A 22,414-nucleotide genomic window follows, 5' to 3' on the forward strand; every position below is an offset into this window, starting at 1 on the left:
ACATGCTCTGAGTCTCCTGGACTAGACACACTGTAAAACTGGTGTGTGTATATGGATCAATAAAAAACTAAGGGTCATTGTGATCCCAGAAAAGAAAAACAAACAGACCGCATAGACAAGTACAACAGATGTGTCACTGTGGTCTTAAGGTACTGTCACACTTAGCGATGTACCAGCGATCCCGACCAGCGATATGACGCGGACAGGATCGCTGGTACATTGCTAAGTGGTCGCTAGTGAGCTGCCACACAGGCAGATCTCACCAGCGACATCGCTGGGGACGGGGGTCGCTACTTACCTGTCACACCAGGCGATCCTGCGTCCTCCCGCCCGCGTCCACGTCCACGTGTTGCTCGTCTCTCCACAGGAAGTGCCGCAGGAAGCTGACGACGAGAAGCAGTCCTGGAGGTTCTCGCGCGATCAGCGATAACCAGCGGGGGAGCGGGTCGTAGGTAAGTATCAGACACATATCGCTAGCAATATTGCTATAACGTCACAAGTTATAGCGATATTGCTAGCGATATCGCTTAGTGTGACAGGCCCTTTAGGTTATACTCTTAAGGCCCTGTCACACATAGTGAGATTGTTAGCGAGACCTCTGAAACGTCACACGTTTTGTGACGCAACAGCGACCTCGCCAGCGATCTCGCTACATGTGACACATAGAAGCGACAGCCCCCCCGCTGGATATCACTGATCGTGCTCGAATGTCCTGGGCCATATTTTGATCGCTGGTGTCCCGCTGGCCAGCGCGCATTGCTGTGTTTGACACCGTCGAGCGACCTCGTTGGCAACGCAGAACTCAGGGACGCAAGTTTTGTTGTGTTTTTTTTTCTTTTTAAATGTTTTTTGTGCAGTTTTTTCAGTTGTTTTCCGAGTGTCTTTCAAATGGTTTTGACCTCTGCCGCTTTTTTTGGAGGGTTTCCTAATAGTTTTTGAGAAATATTTTTTGCTCTTATTTTCCATTTGTTTTTTTTTCACTTTATTGTATCATGTAAAATCAGCTAGCATTTTTTTTTTTTTTTTTTAAAGTAAAAACGATTTCAACAGGGTCCAAAAGCCATCAGGTCGTCTTCTGGGTGTCTTGATCTTTTCAGTGTACTACTGTTGTAAAGTACAGAGCTTCTTACTAATAGAAAACACCAGAAGAATGGTCAGGTCACATCTTTTAACAGCTTGGCGTTTTTAGAAACCTGAAACATTTAGAAGAGGTTCAAATCCTGAACATAAGCACAACAAGTATTTTTTACATAGAAATGTACATGTTCTTTCTTTTGAGTGTTTCCTCATTTGTTCATTGCTGGTTATGCAGCGATCGAGAAGACAGAGACTGTAATATATCGTTTATGCCTTCTGTACAAGAAGTCTGGCTGTCTAAAAATCAGATTCCCACTCCCTCAGGTACATAATTACATGCAGTTGCTGTACTAAGCAGTGAAGTTTTAGAACATCTCTGCAGAACAGAACATTTTGTCTATGGGCAGTCCAGAAGTAGGTAAAGGGAATTTATCACCACATTTGAGCTATCTAAACTATTAATTTGGGCATACAGGCTGTAGAATACTGAACACAGTCTTCCCTGTGTGTCTGATATCAAGTGACTTATTTCTGAGAAATTCACTTTATATAAATGACCTCTTCCAGGCTCTGGGGCGGATGGTGCCTGGAGATAACTGCCTACAGAGCTTATTTTACATGAAGGGGGCGTTACCAGTGATACAAGTAACCAACACATAACAGGAGAAATGAAATTTGTCTTCTTGCAAACACATTTTTTGCTTCTCTCACAGCTCTGCTGTATTGTAACAATATTACAGCCCTGTTTGCCTGTGAGATGGAAGGTGAGAGGAACCTGCAGATTTGTCAGTTAGGGTAGGTGCACACGCTGCGGATTCTGCAGCGGATCCGCAGCGGATCTGCAGCAGTTTTTGCTGCGTGTACAGTACCATTATAATCTATGAAAAACAAAAACCGCAGTGCACATGCTGCAGATTTTTCCGCATGGATTTGCTGCGGTTTCAAAACCGCAGCATGTCACTTCTTTGTGCGGAATCTATCTATTTGTCTTCTTGTCAAACCGCAGGCTAATCCGCAGATAAACCGCAGGTCTTTTGACCTGCAGATTTTACAAAATCCGCGCGGAAGAATCCGCAGGTGAATCCACAGCTTGTGCACACAGCCTTATAATTACACACAGCTCTGCAGTGATATCAGGAGAGCAGAGAGCGGCCATTACACATGACACTGGTAATACTATTGACCATTACACATCACATTCACTAAAGGTGCCTTTGTGCACCAGAAACACGTCAGGTGTTTTTCTGCATTTTAAATATGGCATAATAGTCTAATAAAGTTTTTTCATTTATGCTGGTGTGCCGAACGAACTTTCTTCTGTTTTTACACATCACATTGGTAGTTCCCCTTTCATGTAAAATAATTTCTGGAGGCAGAGTTATCCTCCAGGCAGCATTCACCCCAGGGCCTGGAAGAGGTCATCTATATAAGGTGATAAAAGATAATTTCTCAGCAAGCCATCTGATATGAGACACACAGGTAGGACTTTTTTCAGCACTCTATAGCCTGTATGCCCATTTTACTAGTTTAGATAGGTCAAATTTGGTGACGGATTTCCTTTAACTCCAGGCCTTTACTTTTGCACCATACTTTTCTGTGTAGATGTGTGCATTGTGAGGCAGTGACCACTGTCATAAGTGAGGGTCACTATGTGTCCTCCAGGTTGAGGACGGAATCTTATTAGACCTGCTGGAGTGCCTTGTGTTCACAGCAGGACGCCTGTGGGTCACAAGGCAGAGATGAAAGTGAGCATGGACCTGGTCAAATTATTTGACCAAGGCATTATTCAGTAAAAACCCAGCTTGGGCTTTTATTTTTGGAGCGATCTACAGGATGGTAGTGGGGTGGGTCGCTCCACTCCAGGGCTGGGTCTTACAAGTGGCCATGGCCACAGATTCCTGTTTAAACCCTGCAGTATAGGGTTTTGGGTGTGTCTGTGTTGGTCTTGGTCTTGGAAGCAGACCGAGCAGGAGGCGTGTGCAGAGCACTTTCTGTGTAAGGCAATGCAGAGCCTAAAGCCTGGCACCTCAGCGTACACAGCAGTGCCATCTCTCATGACAGCGGTCCTGGACTCTGTGATTTTCCCAGCTGCGATCCAGAGGATACAGCGTGCTGTGCACTGTGTGTTTTTTTTCGTTTTGGACTTGCTTGGGTCACTGCCTCATCACTGCACAGCATGGACACTGCTGCACTACATATGGTGGAGAATACTAGCAGTGAAAATTGAGGCATGCCCCAACACCAGCTGCATGTCTGTCATTAGGTCTGCCACATTACATCCCAGGCCTGCGGACAAAATGGAGGAGATCCTGAGACAGCTGGTCCTCGCACAGCAACAACAGCAACAAACTAATAGCATGTTGCTGCAGCAAATTGTAGCACTGTGTGAGGCACCTCGAGCACCGACCTCGGAACGTCACGATGCTCAAAACAAGGTCCGCTCCGCTTTGAGGAAAGTGAGTGCGGAAGATGGCGTAGAAGCTTTCCTCACCGTCTAAGAGCGCATGGCAGAGCAGGAGAACCTGCAAACGTCACAGTGAGCCGAAGTGGTGGCTCCGTTCCTGAGGGGTGATGCGCTAAAGGCCTATCTTGACCTCAGTCGTGAGGACGCCCAGGACAAGCTAAAAGGTGAGATCCTTGCCCAACTAGGGGTTAATACCTATGTGAGAGTCCAACGCCAAGGGGTGATTTCATGGACTTTTGTGGAATCCTAGGATGCCTGGTCTCAGGTTTATGACTTGCTGCAGCTTGTGAAACTGTGGCTCCAACCTGAGACTTTAACTCCACTTCAGATAGTGGAGAGGGTGGTGGTCGACCGGCTGGTGAGGGCTCTGCCAGCAGCCATTCAGCGTTGGGTGGGGCAAGGTGACCCGGGCACTCTGGACCAGGTAGTAGGACTGATAGAGCAGTATACAGCCACTCAGGACTTTATACGGGACACTGCTCCACTGCTGCTGTCACGTAAGGCCCCACCAGTCCAGGAGCCTGGGAAAAGTCCCCGACCCTCCACTGGGGCCAATATGGATCGTGCCTGTACCGAGGTGATATCTCGGAAGGAGAGTGACAACAGACCCATGTCCCCTAAATTGTCCCCAAGGTTCCCTCGTGCCACAGTTAAGTGTTGGCGATGCCAAGGGCCCGGACATGTGGTTGCCAATTGCCCCCTAACAGAACCCATGGACTGACCGAACGTCAGCTGTGCAACGTACTCGTTAACGGGTACCAGACGGATCGCTCTCTTGGACTCGGGGAGCTTGGTGACTCTAGTACACGGGTCCCTGGTTGCTGGGACAGTCCTAATGGATGGAAGGGGGGACCTTCAAGAGTACCTGACCGCGGAGGTCACGTTCTCCACCCCGTGTGGGGAAATAAAACATGTTGTGGGAGTGGTAAAGACTTTTCCTTATGGGACTGTATTGGGAAAAGACTTGCCCCTTTTCTGGTCCCTGTGGGAAACCCGGGTTAACCTTCTCAGGGACAATGGTATTCCGGGTGCCGAACCGAAGATCCCGAGTCTGGGATACCTGCCATAGGGGTCGCCAACCTAGGGACAGAGTGTAACCCTGATATGTTTCCCTTAGAGGTATTGGCAGGAGAGGTCGAGGAGTCCCCACTGATCCCTGAGCTGGAGTTGTCCTCTGGTAGGATCAGAATAGTTCAGCTCCAGGATCCCACTTTGACACGGGCACGGTAAAGAGGAATCGAGATAAATGGGGAGGCTCAGCAACCGGGTGTGGAGACTGAGTTCCCACGGATGGTGATCAACCAGGATTTACTGTACAGGGTTGATAATATCCGGGGTGAGTTGGTAGAACAACTGGTAGTGCCCCAATCCTTCCGTCGGGTGGTGCTCGACATGGCTCATACTCACATGATGGGAGGGCATTTGGGAGCCAAAAAGGCGCAGGAGTGCATACTGCAGTGGTTTTTTCATGCCAGGTGTCTACGCTGAGGTCCAAAGGTATGTGAGATGTGTCCGGAGTGCCAACCTCACCCACCAAAAACTACCGGAGTCCATTGGTGCCTCTGCCCATTATAGAGGTACCTTTTCAGTGGATTGCGATGGATCTGGTAGGGCCAATAATAAAATCCGTCCGGGGTCACCAACACATATTGGTAGTCATAGGATACGCCATCCGGTATCCAGAGGCGATATCACTTTGACACACTTCGGCTAAACTAATATCCCGTGAACTATTTGCCATGTTTTGTCACCTTGGGCTACCCAAGGAGATCCTGACAGATCAGGGAACTCATTTTATGTCTAAGGTGACCAGGGAGCTATTTAGTTTGCTCCATATTAAACAGCTACGGTACGTCGGTGTACCATCCACAAACCGACGGGTTGGTGGAGAGGTTTAATAAGACCCTCGCTCAAAAAGGTGGTCGCCAAGGATGGGAGGTATTGGGACATGTTACTGCCCTATCTAATGTTCGTCATCCGCGAGGTACCGCAGGCATCCACAGGGTTCTCCCCGTTTGAGCTCTTGTATGGCAGGCACCCAAGGGGACTGCTGGATGTAGCCAAGGAGACGGGGAACAGGAGCTCACTCCACATAAGTGTCATCGAACATGTGGCAAGTATGCATGACCGGATTGCGGCCATGCGACCCATAGTAAAGAAGCATCTGTTGGATACCCAGGCCACTCAAAGCCGCATGTATAATGAAAGGGCCACAGTCAGGACCTTTAAGGAAGGAGATCGCGTTTTGGTCCACGTGCCTACCCCAGAGAGTAAGATAATGGCCATTGGGGGTCCCTCTGGCCCTTGCTGAGAAAACAGCTTGGAATCAGGTTAAGATAAATTATGCTCTCACCAAGTAACAGTGGCTGAAGGCTCGGGTCCTGGTGCAGCAGAATACAGACATATTCTCAGAGCTGCCGGGACGTACCTCCATGATACAACATGATATAGTCACCGAGCCCCAGGTAAGGGTATGGATGAATCCGTACCGAGTGCCAGAAGCCCGAAGGCAAGCCATCGCGGCCGAGGTGAAGCAAATGCTCCAGTTGGGAGTTATTGAGGAGTCCCGAAGTAAGTGGACCAGCCCCATTGTCCTAATTCCAAAACTAGACGCCTCTGTAATGACTTCAGGAAGTTAAATGAGGTGTCAAAATTTGACCTCTATCCCATGCCACGGGTGGACGAGCTAATTGAGAGACTGGGAGATCCACCACGCTGGATCTCAAAAGGTTACTGGTGGGTTTCCTTAACAGAGTCAGCGAAAGAAAAGAACGCTTTTATAACCCCAGAGGGTCTCTTTCAATATGTGGTCTTGCCTTTTGGGTTACATGGGGCTCCGGCCACATTCCAGAGGCTGATGGACATTGTGGTAGCACCTCATCGGGATTGCGTGTCGGCATATTTGGATGACATTGTTATCTTTAGTATCGACTGGGATGCCCATCTGTACTGGAGTCTCAGAATCGCGGGGTTAACCCAAAAAAAATGTGCGATAGGACTCACGGAGGCCCGGTACTTGGGGTACGTGATCAGCAGCGGGGTTATCAAGCCCCAAATAAATAAGATTGCGGCCATTCAAAACTGGCCTAAGCCCTTAAGTACCAAACAGGTGAGGCATTATTGGGTACTACTGTCAGTTTATACCCAATTTTGCTGGGAAATCAGCACCGCTAATGGACCTGTTAAAAGGTAAGAAGACGGTGATGGTCAGATGAAATCCTCAAGCAGAGGAAGCAACCCAGTCCCTGAAGTTGGCGTTGTGTGGACAGCCGGTCCTCATCAGCCCCGACTTCAAGAAAACTTTTTATTTTCCAAACTGATGCGGAGGTAGGCCTAGGAGCTGTGTTTTCACAAGAGGTGAATGGGGATGAGCATCCAGTCACCTACTTGAGCAGTAAATTGACCCCAGCAGAGAAAAATTATAGTGTAGTGGAGAAGGAGTGCTTGGCGATTAAATGCGCCTTGGAGTCCCTATGCTACTATTTGCTCTGGTGTCAGTTTCGTTTGGTAACGGACCATTCACCCCTCGTCTGGATGATAAACATGAAACAGAGGAATGCCCGAGTCACCAGGTGGTTACTGTCCCTACAAAACTTCAGTTTCTCAGTGGAACATCGGGAAGAGAAATCACAGGGGAATGTGGATGCCCCGTCACGGGCCCCCTGTATGGTGACAGATGTTGAACCCCACAAGTTTGAACAGAGAGGGGGGTATGTGATGCAGTGACCGGTGTCATACAGTGGGGCAAAAAAGTATTTAGTCAGTCAGCAATAGTGCAAGTTCCACCACTTAAAAAGATGAGAGGCGTCTGTAATTTACATCATAGGTAGACCTCAACTATGGGAGACAAACTGAGAAAAAAAAATCCAGAAAATCACATTGTCTGTTTTTTTTTCATTTTCTTTGCATATTATGGTGGAAAATAAGTATTTGGTCAGAAACAAAATTTCATCTCAATACTTTGTGATATATCCTTTGTTGGCAATGACAGAGGTCAAACGTTTTCTGTAAGTCTTCACAAGGTTGCCACACACTGTTGTTGGTATGTTGGCCCATTCCTCCATGCAGATCTCCTCTAGAGCAGTGATGTTTTTGGCTTTTTGCTTGGCAACACGGACTTTCAACTCCCTCCAAAGGTTTTCTATAGGGTTGAGATCTGGAGACTGGCTAGGCCACTCCAGGACCTTGAAATGCTTCTTACGAAGCCACTCCTTCGTTGCCCTGGCGGTGTGCTTTGGATCATTGTCATGTTGAAAGACCCAGCCACGTTTCATCATCAATGCCCTTGCTGATGGAAGGAGGTTTGCACTCAAAATCTCACGATACATGGCCCCATTCATTCTTTCATGTACCCGGATCAGTCGTCCTGGCCCCTTTGCAGAGAAACAGCCCCAAAGCATGATGTTTCCACCACCATGCTTTACAGTAGGTATGGTGTTTGATGGATGCAACTCAGTATTCTTTTTCCTCCAAACACGACAAGTTGTGTTTCTACCAAACAGTTCCAGTTTGGTTTCATCAGACCATAGGACATTCTCCCAAAACTCCTCTGGATCATCCAAATGCTCTCTAGCAAACTTCAGACGGGCCCGGACATGTACAGGCTTAAGCAGTGGGACACGTCTGGCACTGCAGGATCTGAGTCCATGGTGGCGTAGTGTGTTACTTATGGTAGGCCTTGTTACATTGGTCCCAGCTCTCTGCAGTTCATTCACTAGGTCCCCCCGCGTGGTTCTGGGATTTTTGCTCACCGTTCTTGTGATCATTCTGACCCCACGGGGTGGGATTTTGCGTGGAGCACCAGATCGAGGGAGATTATCAGTGGTCTTGTATGTCTTCCATTTTCTAATTATTGCTCCCATAGTTGATTTCTTCACTCCAAGCTGGTTGGCTATTGCAGATTCAGTCTTCCCAGCCTGGTGCAGGGCTACAATTTTGTTTCTGGTGTCCTTTGACAGCTCTTTGGTCTTCACCATAGTGGAGTTTGGAGTCAGACTGTTTGAGGGTGTGCACAGGTGTCTTTTTATACTGATAACAAGTTTAAACAGGTGCCATTACTACAGGTAATGAGTGGAGGAAAGAGGAGACTCTTAAAGAAGAAGTTACAGGTCTGTGAGAGCCAGAAATCTTGATTGCTTGTTTCTGACCAAATACTTATTTTCCACCATAATATGCAAAGAAAATGAAAAAAAAACAGACAATGTGATTTTCTGGATTTTTTTTTCTCCGTTTGTCTCCCATAGTTGAGGTCTACCTATGATGTAAATTACAGATGCCTCTCATCTTTTTAAGTGGTGGAACTTGCACTATTGCTGACTGACTAAATACTTTTTTGCCCCACTGTATGTGAGGGGTTGCTATGTGTCTCTCAGGATGAGGATGGAGTCCTGTTAGACCCGCTGGAGTGCCTTGTGTTCACAGCAGGACGCCTGTGAGTCACAAGGCAGAGATAAAAGTGAGCATGGACCTGGTCAGGTTATTTGGCCAAAGCATTATTCAGAAAAAACCCGGCATGGGCTTTTGTTTTTGGAGCGATCTACAGGATGATAGTAGGGCAGGTCGCTTCACTCCAGGGCCATGTCTTACAAGTGACAATAGCCACAGATTCCTGTTTGAACCCTGCACTGTAGGGTTTTGGGTGTGTCAGTGTTGGTCTTGGAAGCAGAAGGAGCAGGAGGCTTGTGCAGAGTGCTTTCTGTGTGAGGCAACACAAAGCCAGCAGAGCCTAAAGCCTGGCACCTCAGCGTACACGGCAGTGCCGCCACTCACGACAGAGGTCCTTGACTGTATGTGATTTTCCCGGCTGCAATCCGGACGATACAGCGTGCCATGCACTGTGGGAGTTTTTTTCTTTTTAGACATTAAAACACGTTTTGTTTTGGACTTGCTTGGGTCACTGCCTCATCACTGCACAGCGTGGACACCGCTGTACTACAGTATGTACAGTATATATGAATATTCTCTAATTGGGGCTACGTTCACACAACTATATTTTGTGCTGTCCGTGGCAAAAACTTACGTAATGTTGTTTACAGGGCTGTTCAGATTACTTTTTTTTTTTTTTTTACAAGGACCCGAATTTCCAAGTAAAAAGAATCACAGCATGCATTAGTCTTTCAAATTTCAATGAGACTCGCCTATTCAGATCTACAGATGTGAAAAAGAAATATAGATCACCTGTATAGGATCCAATTTTTAATGGTAATTTGACATTTATTAACATAGGAAACTGTGTTTGGCATATTGCATAAAGATGACAATACAGATGAAAAATCTTAATTTGTTTCGGTAAGTAAGGTCCATTTGCTGGATTGAAGATGCCTATCACCATAGCACTGGCAATTTCTTATTTAGAAAGAGCTATTGTCTCATTTGAGTAATGTCTATATAGAATAAACTATAGACCAAATCAATATCTTTGGACCCATAGAAGCGAGTAATCGCGAAACGGCCCTCGTCAACCCTTCACTTCCCCCAGCATTCCTTTCACGTCCTGCTTGTTCTTTCATCTGTCCATGGCACCTTTGTGAAATAAAGGACATTTAACCTTTCACTTCAGCTGGTGAGTGCTACATTTTATCTTTATGAAGTAGCTAAATCAATATCTTTAACTTATTTATTTTTCATGTCAACATGGCTGTATGAGGGTTCGTTTTTTGCTGAACAAATGTAGTTTTGAAAGGCATCCTTCTTTTTATCATCGTGTACTGAAAAAAACAAAAAAAAATTCCAAATGGGTGAAAATAATGGAAAAAGAAAAAACCTACACAATTCCGCCATTGTTTTTTGAGTTTTGTTTTTATGGCATTCAGTGTGTGGTAAAAATGTCAGACATCATTTTCCAGATCAGTATTATTGCAACAATTCCAAACCTAAGGTGTTGGGGTTTTTTTTGTTTGTTTTTTAAATACATATTTTCAGTAGTTTAAAAAATTCTGATTTTGGTAAAAATAAATAAGCTACTTTAAGAGACGGGTAATTTTTATTTTTTTGTGGATGGAGATGTATATGGACTCAAAAAATGGCAATAGTGGCATTTCAATTTTTTTTCCTTTTCAACGCTTAGTATATTGTTTAACACTTTCCTGCAACAGGACATTGTATTTACATCCTGGTAAGTGGTCCTCAGGTGTTAAAGGACTCAGGAACGGAACTATCACACGCGACAGATGCCAGCTATATTATATATCACATTTTGTTTGCTTTTACATCCAGTGGCCCCTATGGGGCTTGTCAAGCCCCCTCGGAAAACTGAATTTGGGCATTTGCGCCTACAGGGCCATTGGCTATAATGATGCCAAGGAAGTCCACTGTGTGCATTGTTGTGTATCACATTCGTCCATATACACATGTTGGAAGCGGACAGCTAGACATAGTCTACTGCATCTTGATCCCCTCCTCCAATAGGCGTATACTGCCAAAAATGATGCACAACAGAATGCATGGTGACTCCGTCTGCATCATTATTTTCAATGGCCCCGTCATTTCATACGCCGAATTCCACTTTGCGATAGGGATCAGACATAAGCCCATACGGGCCACTGACATAGAAAAAACCTAATGTGAGAGGGCCGTAATAGCCACCGCTGGCACATAGTTCCTGCCATGGCTGTTAACAATTTATATGCCACTGTCAATGTCTCAATGAAAACATCTCACCATACGAAAAAACCCTCCCACAGACCAATTAACAGAAAGATAAAAATGTTCCAGGTCTCCGAAAATAGTGAAAAAAAAAAATAATTGCGGAATTGCATTTTTTTCACCATTTCATTACAATTTTTTTGTTTCCAGTATATGGTTATATGGTAAAATAAATGGTTACATTTAAAACTACAACTTGTCCCTCAAAGAACACGCTCTTACATGTCTATGTCGACGAAAATCAAAGAAAGCAAGGGAAAAACTAAAGTGCAAAAACAATCCTTGGTCTTTAGAGGGTTAAATCATTTTATATTTTGATCTGACTTTTAGGAATGCGGTGAAAGTGAGTGCTTGTTTTTTCCTTTTTATTTTTTCATTTTGAATGGGGAATACTTTTCATTTTTTACAATCACTTTTACTTACTGTTTGTTCATACTACACTGCGTGCAGAATTATTAGGCAAGTTGTATTTGTATTTGAGAGGATTCTTTTTATTATTGAACAACAACTATGTTCTCAATCAACCCAAAAGACTCATAAATATTAAAGCTTAATATTTTTGGAAGTTGGAGTGGGTTTTTTTTTTTTAGATTTGGCTATCTTAGGAGGGTATCTGTTTTTTCAGGGACCTATTACTGTGCAGAATTATTAGGCAACTTAATAAAAACCAAATATATACCCATCTCACTTGTTTATTTTCACCAGGTAAACCAATATAACAACACAAAATTTAGAAATAAACATTTCTGACATTCAAAAACAAAAAAAAAATCAGTGACCAATATAGCCACCTTTCTTTACGATGACACATCCATAGATTCTGTCAGTTGCTTGATCTGTTTACGATCAACATTGCGTGCAGCAGCCACCACAGCCTCCCAGACACTGTTCCGAGTGGTGTACTGTTTTCCCTACCTGTAGATCTCACATTTTATGAGGGACCACAGGTTCTCTATAGGGTTCAGATCAGGTGAACAAGGGGGCCATGTCATTATTTTTTTCTTTTAGACCTTAACTGGCCAGCCACGCTGTGGAGTATTTGGATGCATGTGATGGAGCATTGTCCTGCATGAAGATCATGTTTTTCTTGAACGATACCGACTTCTTCCTGTACCACTGCTTGAAGAAGGTGTCTTCCAGAAACTGGCAGTAGGTCTGGGAGTTGAGCTTCACTCTATCCTCAACCCGAAAAGGTCCCACAAGTTCATCTTTGGTGATACCAGCCCATACCAGTATCCCACCTCCACCTTTCTGGCGTCTGAGTCGGAGAGGCGCTCTCTGCCCTTTACTGATCCAGCCTCGGGCCCATCAAGAGTCACTCTCATTTCATTAGTCCATAAAAGCTTAGAAAAATCATTAAGATATTTCTTGGCCCAGTCTTGACATTTTATCTTATGTTTCTTGTTGAAAGGTGGTCGTTTTTCAGCCTTCCTTACCTTGGCCATGTCCCTGAGGTGGCACACCTTGTAATTTTTGATACTCCAGTAACGTTGCAGCTCTGAAATATGGCAAAACTGATGGCAAATGGCATCTTGGCAGCTTGACGCTTGATTTTCCTCAATTCATGGGCAGTTATTTTGCGCCTTTTTTTATCAACACGCTTCTTGCGACCCTGTTGGCTATTTGCCATGAAACGCTTGATTGTTCGGTGATCACGCTTCAAAAGTTTGGCAATTTCAGGACTGCTGCATCCCTCTGCAAGACCTCTCACAATTTTTACTTTTCAGAGTCTGTCAAATCTTTCTTCTGACCCATTTTGCCAAAGGAAAGGAAGTTGCCTAATAATTAAGCACACCTTATATAGGGTGTTGATGTCATTAGACCACACCCCTCCTCATTGCAGAGATGCAAATCACCTGACTTACATAATTGGCAGTTGGCTTTCAAGCCTATACAGCTTGGAGTAGGACAACATGTATAAAAAGGATGATGTGATCAAAATACTCATTTGCCTAACAATTCTGCAGTGTAAATACTGCAATGCTGTTGTTTTACAGTGCATAGTGGAAATTATGTTCTCTTATGAAGACCAGCCTGGGGCTTGGCTTCATAGGATTATGATAGCAGCTATGGGGACCTACAGCGGACCCCCACTTGCTGTGGTAACCAATCGACTGCCCATGATCACAAGCCATTTACATTCCGCTGTCATTGATTTAAAGTGACATCTAAATGGTTTAACACCAGAGATTGGAGCTAGCTCCCATTTCTGTAGTTAGAGGTAGAAGCTAGATGTGAAACACACCCTGCATGTGATCACAGTTCATTAAAGACATTAATTATAAATATATTGGGGGCGCTAATACTATGAGAGGAATATCCGTTGCAAGACAAAACAACACACCACTAGGTCGTTTGATTATGATGCAGATAAGATAGAAAATGTCTGCGCTGGATAAACCACACGGATTAGGGAACAACACAAAAATTGTAAAGATAAGTGGCAGATAAATATGGAAGTCTCAATAGACAAATATATCCAATGAAAAAAGAAATATTCACCAAACTGACATATTCTGGGAAAAAAAAAAAAAAAAAATCACAATCCCAGAGATCAAATTAATTGAGACCATATACCAACACCATACAAAAGGATTTACATGTTTGATTTTTAAATCCTTTTGTATGGTGTTGGTATATGGTCTCAATTAGTTTGATCTCTGGGATCGTGATTCTTTTTTTTTTTTTTTTCCAGGAATATGTCAGTTTGGTGAATATTTCGTTTTTCAGTGGATATATTTGTCTATTGAGACTTCCATATTTATCTGCCACTTATCTTTACAATTTTTGTGTTGTTCCCTAATCCGTGTGGTTTATCCAACGCAGACATTTTCTATCTTATCTGCATCATTAAAGACATTTTCCGCTACTTGGACAACTTCTTGTCATTCCACACGCATGGCCCCTATAAAATAAAGCTTATACTCGCCTTCCGTGACTGCCCCATTCCCACGGTAGCGGCACTTGCTCTCCCCAGGGCTCAAGTGCTGTTGTTGTGATATGTGACCCCGGCGCCCAATCAGCACTGGCGTCACTGTTCCCGCCTTCTGTCAAATTGATTGAACATGAAGAGGAAGTCAAAGATCTGCTGCAGCCCGGACTTCCTCTTCATGCCCAATTCGACAAAATGCGGGGGCAGTGATGCCAGTACTGTTTGGGCACCGAGCTCATGTGTTATTACCGTACGAGAGGCCTGGGACCGCGAATGCTGACACCGCTGGAACGGCGATGGTATGGGAGGTGAGTATAGGCTTTTTTATTTTATCGGGGCCAAACATTTAGATCAAGAAGAGGTTATACAAGTAGTGGGCAACCCCTTTTACGTTAAAAATCATGAGGTGAGCTCTAGTTTGTTTAAATCCTACCTGCTGAAGAATTATCACAAGTGATGGTCGCACCCTAAGGGTGCATTTTCTCTGTAAAGCTCACTGGTGCCGTCATGGTTGAAGGGAAAGAGGATAAATACCAGTAATTTTTGATTTTCCAGAACATCTGACGGCATCATTCCAAGTCCATTCTTTTCGCTTTCTGTTGGTATAGGGTTTCTATCTCTTTTTTTTTTTTTTTTGCTGTCTTGGCTGAAACATATTTTTGGAGTATATTTAAAGCTTGGTCACTGTCCAAATATTTCTGCATGTAATCTTTGTTATTGGAGCTCTTAATGCCACTGTTATTATTTACAATGAAACGTTTAGAAATTGCAATCCTTTTTTTACAAAGCCTCTACATTTCAGGGACTCAAAAGTAATTGGGAAAATTAACTTTACCATAAACAAAATGTTCATTTTTAAAACTTTGTAGAGAATCGTTTGCAGGCAGAGACTGCCTGAGGTCTCAAAGTCACGGACGCCACCAAACGCTGGGTTTCCTTCTTTGTGATGGTTTACCGGGCATTTACTGCAGCTGACTACAGTTGTTGCTTGACCTTAATGACCAAACCAAATTTTTGAAATCTGACCAGTTTCACTTTGTGTGGTAATCACTCTGGAACGCTTCAATGGATCCCACTGTATCTGAGACTGTATTTTCATGACATATTGTACTTCATGTTAGTGGTAAATTTTAGTGTCTATGATATCGTTTATTTGGGAAAATATCGAAAATTTGACAAAATGTGAAAATTTAGCAAATTTCAAACTTTACATTTTTTATGCCCTTTAATCAGATAGTTATAATACACAAAATAATTAATAAATAACATTTCCCACATGTCTTCTTCAGATCAGTTCAATTTTTGAAGCATGATTTTTTTTGTTAGGAAGTTAGAAGGGTTAAAAGCTGACCAGCAATTTTTCAATTTTCTAACAATTTACAAAACCTTTTGTTTTAGGGACCACATCTCATTTCAAGTGACTTTGGGGGCCTATATGACAGAAAATACTCAAAAGTAAGCCATTCTAATAATGGCTCCCCTCAAAGTCCTCAAAACCACATTCAATAAGTTTATTAACCCTTCAAGTTCTTCACAGGAATTAATGAATTAATGGAAAGTGGAAGGAGAAAAAATGAAATTTTACTTTTTCTTAACAAAAAATTTGCTATAGCCCCAAATTTATGTTCAGAATGGTAACAGTAGAAAATTGACCCCAAAATTTGTTGTGCAATTTCTCCTGAGTACGCTGATACCCTATATGTGAGGAAAAACTACTATTTGGGCGCAGGGCTTGGAAGGGAAGGAGTACTGTTTGACTTTTTGAGTTAAAAAAAAATGGATGGAATCGAGAGCAGATGCCATTTGGCGTTTGGAGAGCCCCTAATGTGCCTAAACAGTGGAAACCCCCCACAGCTAACCCCATTTTGGAAACTACACCCCTCAAGGTTTGTATCCAGGGATATAATTAGGATTATTAATGCAAAGATACTGCACAGAATTTGATGACTTTAAGTCTTCATATTGAATATGTCATCATTAGTGTTGAGCAGAAGTGCTCGCTACTCGAGTTTGCATCGGGGTACTCGGGTATGCACCAAGTATCCTCGGGTGCTCGAGCGACTCCAATGCAAACTCAAGTAGCGAGCACTTGCATTCAACAGTAGGCGTCATATCGTCATCATTTTTTTTTTTTTTTTTTTTTTTTTTTACTTTTGAAAAAATCCTAACCCCATTGGCTAACCATAGAGTAACTCCAAACCTAACCCTAATGGCACAGCATGAAAAAAATAAAAATTATAAAATAAAAAAAGTGATCTGCCCAATTCCAGCCTTGCTGAAGCATCCCCAGGTCATCACCGATCCACCACCAAATTTCACAGTGGGTGCCAGACACTGTGCCTTGTACACCTCTCCAGGTCTCTGTCTAACCATAAGACAACCAGGTGTTGGGCAAAGCTGAAAATTAGACTCATCAGAGATTACCTGGACCAGTCCTCTATGGTCCAGTCCTTATGGTCTTGGCAAACTTCAGCCTGTCTCTCCTTTGCTTCTCATTGATGAAAGGCTTTTTTCTAGCTTTACATGACTTGAGCCCTGCCTCTAGGAGCCTGTTACGAACTGTTCTTGCCGTGCACTTCACCCCAGCTGCCATTTGGCATTCCTTTTGTAGATCATTTGATGTCATCCTACGGTTGCTGAGTGACATTCAAATAAGATGGCCGTCATCCCGGTCAGTGGAGAATAGTTTTTGCCTTCTGCCAGTCTGTAGCTTCGTTGTCCCCAATGTCTGCTGCTTGACCTTGTTGTAATGGACTGCCGTCTTAGAAATTTTAAGGATGGAGGCAACATGATGCTCACTGTATCCCTCTGCTAGTAAAGCCAGAATTGAGCCCTTCTTTTCTAGTAAAACTATCTTAAAAAGACAGAGAATTCCTCTATGTAAAAGCTAATGTTAAAATCGCATTGCATACAGATTCCATTTGCATACGAGTTTGATGTCAATCGGATGCCAGGTGATACAATTTTAAGTTGTGGGTTCAGGAAAATTAAATTACCGATAAGTAATTATCCTTTCTGACGATATATTTTTTTTGTAGGTCCAGTGTCTGCACAATTGGAACAGTTCTACCAGTTTGGAGCAATACGCAAGTCTTCCTAGATGGAGATGGGTAAGGGCACTGCCAAAGTGTTCATTTAATTTAGTAACTATTTGGCTTTAGATAATTAACCTTCTTCTTTGTCTCCCTAGTGGGTTCAGTGTTACCTGCGGGAAGGACATCAGGGCGTTCAAACCTATATCTGTACAAACTATGTGGTGAGTTTTATAATAAAGACAACCATTGACTTAGGTATTTAATACTGTGTTATGTAATTTGGTGGTTGCATGTCATTGTAGGGCACTCCTGCAAATGCTCCACAAAGCCTGTGAGGCTTCGGAAGCAAACAACTATATTCCAGGTGGTGCCAGTCTATGTCCTGGGTTGGTGTATTACCTGGATCATCACCGTTCACCCCAGGGATGTATTAATGCATGGACAGCCACGTCAGACATCACATCTACACGGAGGGATCCCACCACCCCTGAGAGGTGAGAGATTGCGAGATGTGGACTGATAACTGTAAGCATTCAATGTAATAAAATGCAAGCCTGAAAAATAGTCTTATATTTAATTTATGGCTGATCTTTTTTGTTTTTTTAGATTTGCTCTTTCATTTTCATAGACCTATTTCATATCCCACCACTTTCATGCATGAGAATATAGAGCTTAGATTTTGGAAGATCTCTATGTGCAGTATTTGGGGAGCAGCACATTTTTGCCATTAGTTGGGGATGAAATGAATGTTTTACTTCCCGTCTATGTAACGGAGGGGTGAAAGGGCGAAGCTTCACATAACAGCAGGAAGATAAAAACTAAAATGGCTTCCCCTGTAAAGTCTTCAACTGACCCTAGGTTGTGACTCAGTAATTTTTCCCTTTTATACGTCCACCAGGAGAACAATCAAATTTGCTTTCCTCTTCACAGTCCTTAGCCTTGCTGTATGGACATGTTCATGATTCTGTACAGATATAGCTGCAGATTCCACAAACAAATCATCACGGTATTCGATAACATATAGCTGACAGAAACAGGTTGTAATGCAATGACTTCTCATTGCACTCAACTGACGCCAATATTGCTCTGTCCCTCCCGAGTCTCGCCGTATGGCTAAACAGTACTGTACAGCCATATATAGGGTATTTCTACATTCAGCAGAAATTGTGGGACACATTTTGGTGCCATTTTTATCTCCTTTCCAGTGTGAAAATGTAAAATTTGGAGCTAAAACAAAATTTTGGTTGTAAAAATGTAATTATTTTTTTCTTCATTGCCCAATGTTATAAAATTCTATGACACATCTGTGGTGTCAATATGATCACTGCACCCCTAGGTGAATTCATTGAGAGGTGTAGTTTGTAAAATGGGGTCTCTTATGGATATGGTGCCCATATACCCATCACACATCCTCCATCCCATAGTCCCGTGCCCATATACCCGTCATACATATCTTCCATCCCATAGTCCCGTGCCCATATACCCGTCATACATATCCACCATCCCATAGGCCCGTGCCCATATACCCATCATACATATCCACCATCCCATAGGCCCGTGCCCATATACCCATCATACATATCCTCCATCACATAGGCCCGTGCCCATATACCCATCATACATATTCTCCATCCCATAGTCCCATGCCCATATACCCATCTATAATAATAAATGCCCTAAGCAACGTCCGGTTGTAACAACTTCCGTCCAGTTGTAACCGGTGACGTCACCGCACACCTCTTTCCATGTTAACCCTCAACACACACACTCCTCTCACCTTTCACCATCTCCACTCACTCTTTCACTCCACATACGACCCTTTCTCTCACTCCGTCTCTCATACTCACGCCGTCATCGCCGCTGATCCACGATCCCCGACATCTTCTTCCGCCGGCGCCATCCTGGATCCAGACGTCCTCCACGCCGGCGACATGTTCTTGCGGAGACGCCATTTTGGACCGGCGAAATCCCGCGATAGTCAAGATGGCGTCGCCGCAAGAACATGTCGCCGGTGTGGAGGACGTCGGGATCCAAAATGGCGTCGGCGAAATCTCGCGAGATTTCGCCGACGCCATTTTGGATCCCGACGGCATCCACGTCGGCGACATGTTCCTGCGGCGACGCTATTTTGGATCGGCGAAATCCCGCGATACTCAAGATGGCGTCACCGCAAGAACATGTCGCCGGCGAGGACGACGTCGGGATCAAAAATGGCGTTGGCGAAAACTCGCGAGATTTCGCCGACGCCATTTTGGATCCCGACGTCGTCCACGCCGGCGACATGTTCTTCCGGCGATGCCATCTTGACTATCGCGGGATTTCACGATACTCAAGATGGCGTCGCCGCAAGAACATGTTGCCAGCGTGGACAACGTCTGGATCCAGGATGGCGCCGGCGGAAGATGATGTCGGGGATCGTGGAGCAGCGGCGATGACGGCGTGAGTATGAGACGGAGTGAGAGAAGGGGTCGTATGTGGAGTGAAAGAGTGAGTGGAGATGGTGAAAGGTGAGAGGAGAGTGTGTGTTGAGGGTTAACATGGCAAGAGGTGTGATGCTATCGCATCCTCCCGATGCGATAGCATCGGGCCATAATCTAGTCATACATATTCTCCATCCCATAGTCCCATGCCCATATACCCGGCAAAATTGTTTGGTGAATTGGAACACGCGGGGTTAAAATTTCGCTTCATAACATAGCTTAGGACGCTCTCGGGGTCCAGACGTGTGACTGTGCCAAATTTTGTGGCTGTAGCTGCGACGGTGCGGATGCCTATCCCGGACATACATACATACATACATACATACATGCATACATACATACATACACACTTTGAGCTTTATTTATTAGATTTTTGAGTAAAATGTAAATTGCTCTTTTATTCTTTAAACTACTGACAACATGTCTTCGAATTTCCAAGCACTAAATATTTTGTATTTATTTTCAGAAAATGAGAAATGGTCAAAATAACAAAAAATACAGTGCTTGCAGACCTCAAATAATGCTAAGAAAACAAGTTCATGATCATTTAGAAACAACAATACTAATGTTTTAACTCAGGAAGAGTTCAGAAATCAATATTTTGTGGAATAACCATGATTTTTAATCACAGCTTTCATGCGTCTTGGCATGCTTTCCACCAGTCTTTCACACTGCTTTTGGGTGACCTTATGCCACTCCTGGTACAAAAATTTAAGCAGTTCTTCTTTGTTTGATGGCTTGCGATTTTCCATCTTCCTCTTGATTACATTCCAGAGGTTTTCAATGGGGTTCAGGTCTGGAGATTGGGCTGGCCATTACAGGGATTTCATGTGGTGATCCTTCCCACACATTTGATTGACCTAGCTGTGTGGCATGGCGCATTGTCCTGCTGGAAAAACCAGTCCTCAGAGTTGGGGAACATTGCCTGAGCAGAAGGAATCAACTGTTTTTCCAGGATAACCTTGTATGCGGCTTGATTCATATGTCCTTCGCAAAGATTAACCTGCCCAATTCCAGCCTTGCTGAAGCATCCCCAGATCATCACCGATCCTCCACCAAATTTCACAGTGGGTGCAAGACACTGCGGCTTGTATGCCTCTCCAGGTCTCCGTCTAACCATTAGATGACCAGGTGTTGGGCAAAGCTAAAAATTAGACTCATCAGAGAAGATTACCTTACTCTAGTCCTTTATGCTCCAATACTTATGGTCTTTGGCAAACTTCAGCCTGGCTCTCCTTTGCTTCTCAGTGATGAAAGGCTTTTTTCTAGCTTTACATGACTTGAGCAGTGCCTCTAGATACCTGTTGCGAACTGTTCTTGCCATGCACTTCACCCCAGCTGCCATTTGGCATTCCTTTTGTAGGTCCCTTGATGTCATCCTACAGTTGCTGAGTGACATTCAAATAAGATGACGGTCATCCCGGTCAGTGGAGAGTCTTTTTCGCCCTCTGCCGGTCTGTAGCTTTGTTGTCCCCAATGTCTGCTGCTTGCCCTTGTTGTAATGGACTGCCGTCTTAGAAATTTTAAGGATGGAGGCGACATGACGCTCACTGTGTCCCCCTGCTAGTAAAGACAGAATTGAGCCCTTCTTTTCCTCACTCAAGACTTGTCTTTTAAACTCCTTTGGCATTATTAAAAGTTATTTTTTCATTCCTATTACTTTTGGGATATTACTAGCACTTGTTTTGCCATCCAGCTTGTCCTATTGCAAGAGGATTGTGAACACCACAGCAGGGTTTTTTATACTTTCCTTTGTTAAATAAGATTTGGTTCAGGTGATCACCTAATCAGAAGCACGTTAAGTAGAAGGAGGTGTACTCTGGTTGGAAATGACACTGGAATGGAATGGCTGTGAAACATGTAGAGAAGCTGATTTTTATAAAACTGTGCAGTGGTCTCTTAATTTTTGCCAGAGCTGTATATCAATGCACCAACCAACTGTTCTCAAATGAAACCCTTTAAAAGACAGGTAACAGCTCAATGTTGCACAATATGTGCGAACAGGTAACATATAACAGAGGTCACACTACGGTTAATGATGTAATCCTGAGTATGGTAGCACAAGTGTATTAAGCAAGACAAGCCAGAATGTACTAGCCAATAAAATATAATAGAGGTCGCAGTCAAATCGGTGCTATAGCCCAGAGGGGTACTAGTAAACACTACAAGTTTTCCTGCAAAAAAAAACCCTCAAACTGTTTCGCTGATGGAAAATTGTGAATCTTATGGCTCTTAGACTATGGTAATCCCAAAACAGATTTTTTTTACAGTGTTTTATTTATCTAAAAGTCATAAAAAAATAAATGTCTCTAACTTGGGTATCGCCATATTCATACTGATTCGCAGGATAAAGATATCATGGTGAAAAGTGTAAAAAATAAATAAATAACATACAGTGATACAATTGTTGTATTTGTTTATATTCCGTTTTATAAAGCATTAATAAATGTTTATTAACAAGTACGGTATTATGAACCCCAAACTGATGCCACCAAGAAATACAACTCCTCCACCAGAAAAAAAAGCCCTCATGAGTGACCATGTAACCAAAAAAAAGTAAGGGTTCTGGAACGTGTCAGTAGAAAAGTGGGGAAAAAAATCTGCTCAAATGCTAAAGCCACAAAGTAGAGCCCATAAGCACTAGATTGCTAAACTGGAAACACAGTATACCTAAGAGTTCATTAAATATTACCCCTGACCCACTTCCTGTGGACTGAGCGCAATGAAACTTAGCACAGTAATTAGTCCTTCTCTACATAGGCGCCACCTAGGGGGACACGCT

The 22,414-nt window shown here is 43.6% G+C and overlaps 1 protein-coding gene across 3 annotated transcripts in view; it reads left to right on the top strand.

The window, feature by feature from the left end:
• The window catches only part of SSH3 (slingshot protein phosphatase 3), a 146,589-nt gene that overhangs the window by 61,983 nt on the left and 62,192 nt on the right, over window positions 1-22,414 (top strand). For all 3 annotated transcript variants that reach the window (XM_073563390.1, XM_073563392.1, XM_073563391.1), the window contains exons 6-8: window positions 17,156-17,227; window positions 17,308-17,373; window positions 17,455-17,646. In XM_073563390.1, coding sequence (XP_073419491.1) covers window positions 17,156-17,227; window positions 17,308-17,373; window positions 17,455-17,646 — 330 coding nt within the window. The remainder of the gene's footprint in view (window positions 1-17,155; window positions 17,228-17,307; window positions 17,374-17,454; window positions 17,647-22,414) is intronic.

This window comes from Dendrobates tinctorius, unplaced genomic scaffold (genome assembly GCF_039654945.1).
Source record: "Dendrobates tinctorius isolate UK_male_01 unplaced genomic scaffold, ASM3965494v1 ptg000387l, whole genome shotgun sequence".
In the NCBI taxonomy this organism is placed as follows: Eukaryota; Metazoa; Chordata; class Amphibia; order Anura; family Dendrobatidae; genus Dendrobates; species Dendrobates tinctorius.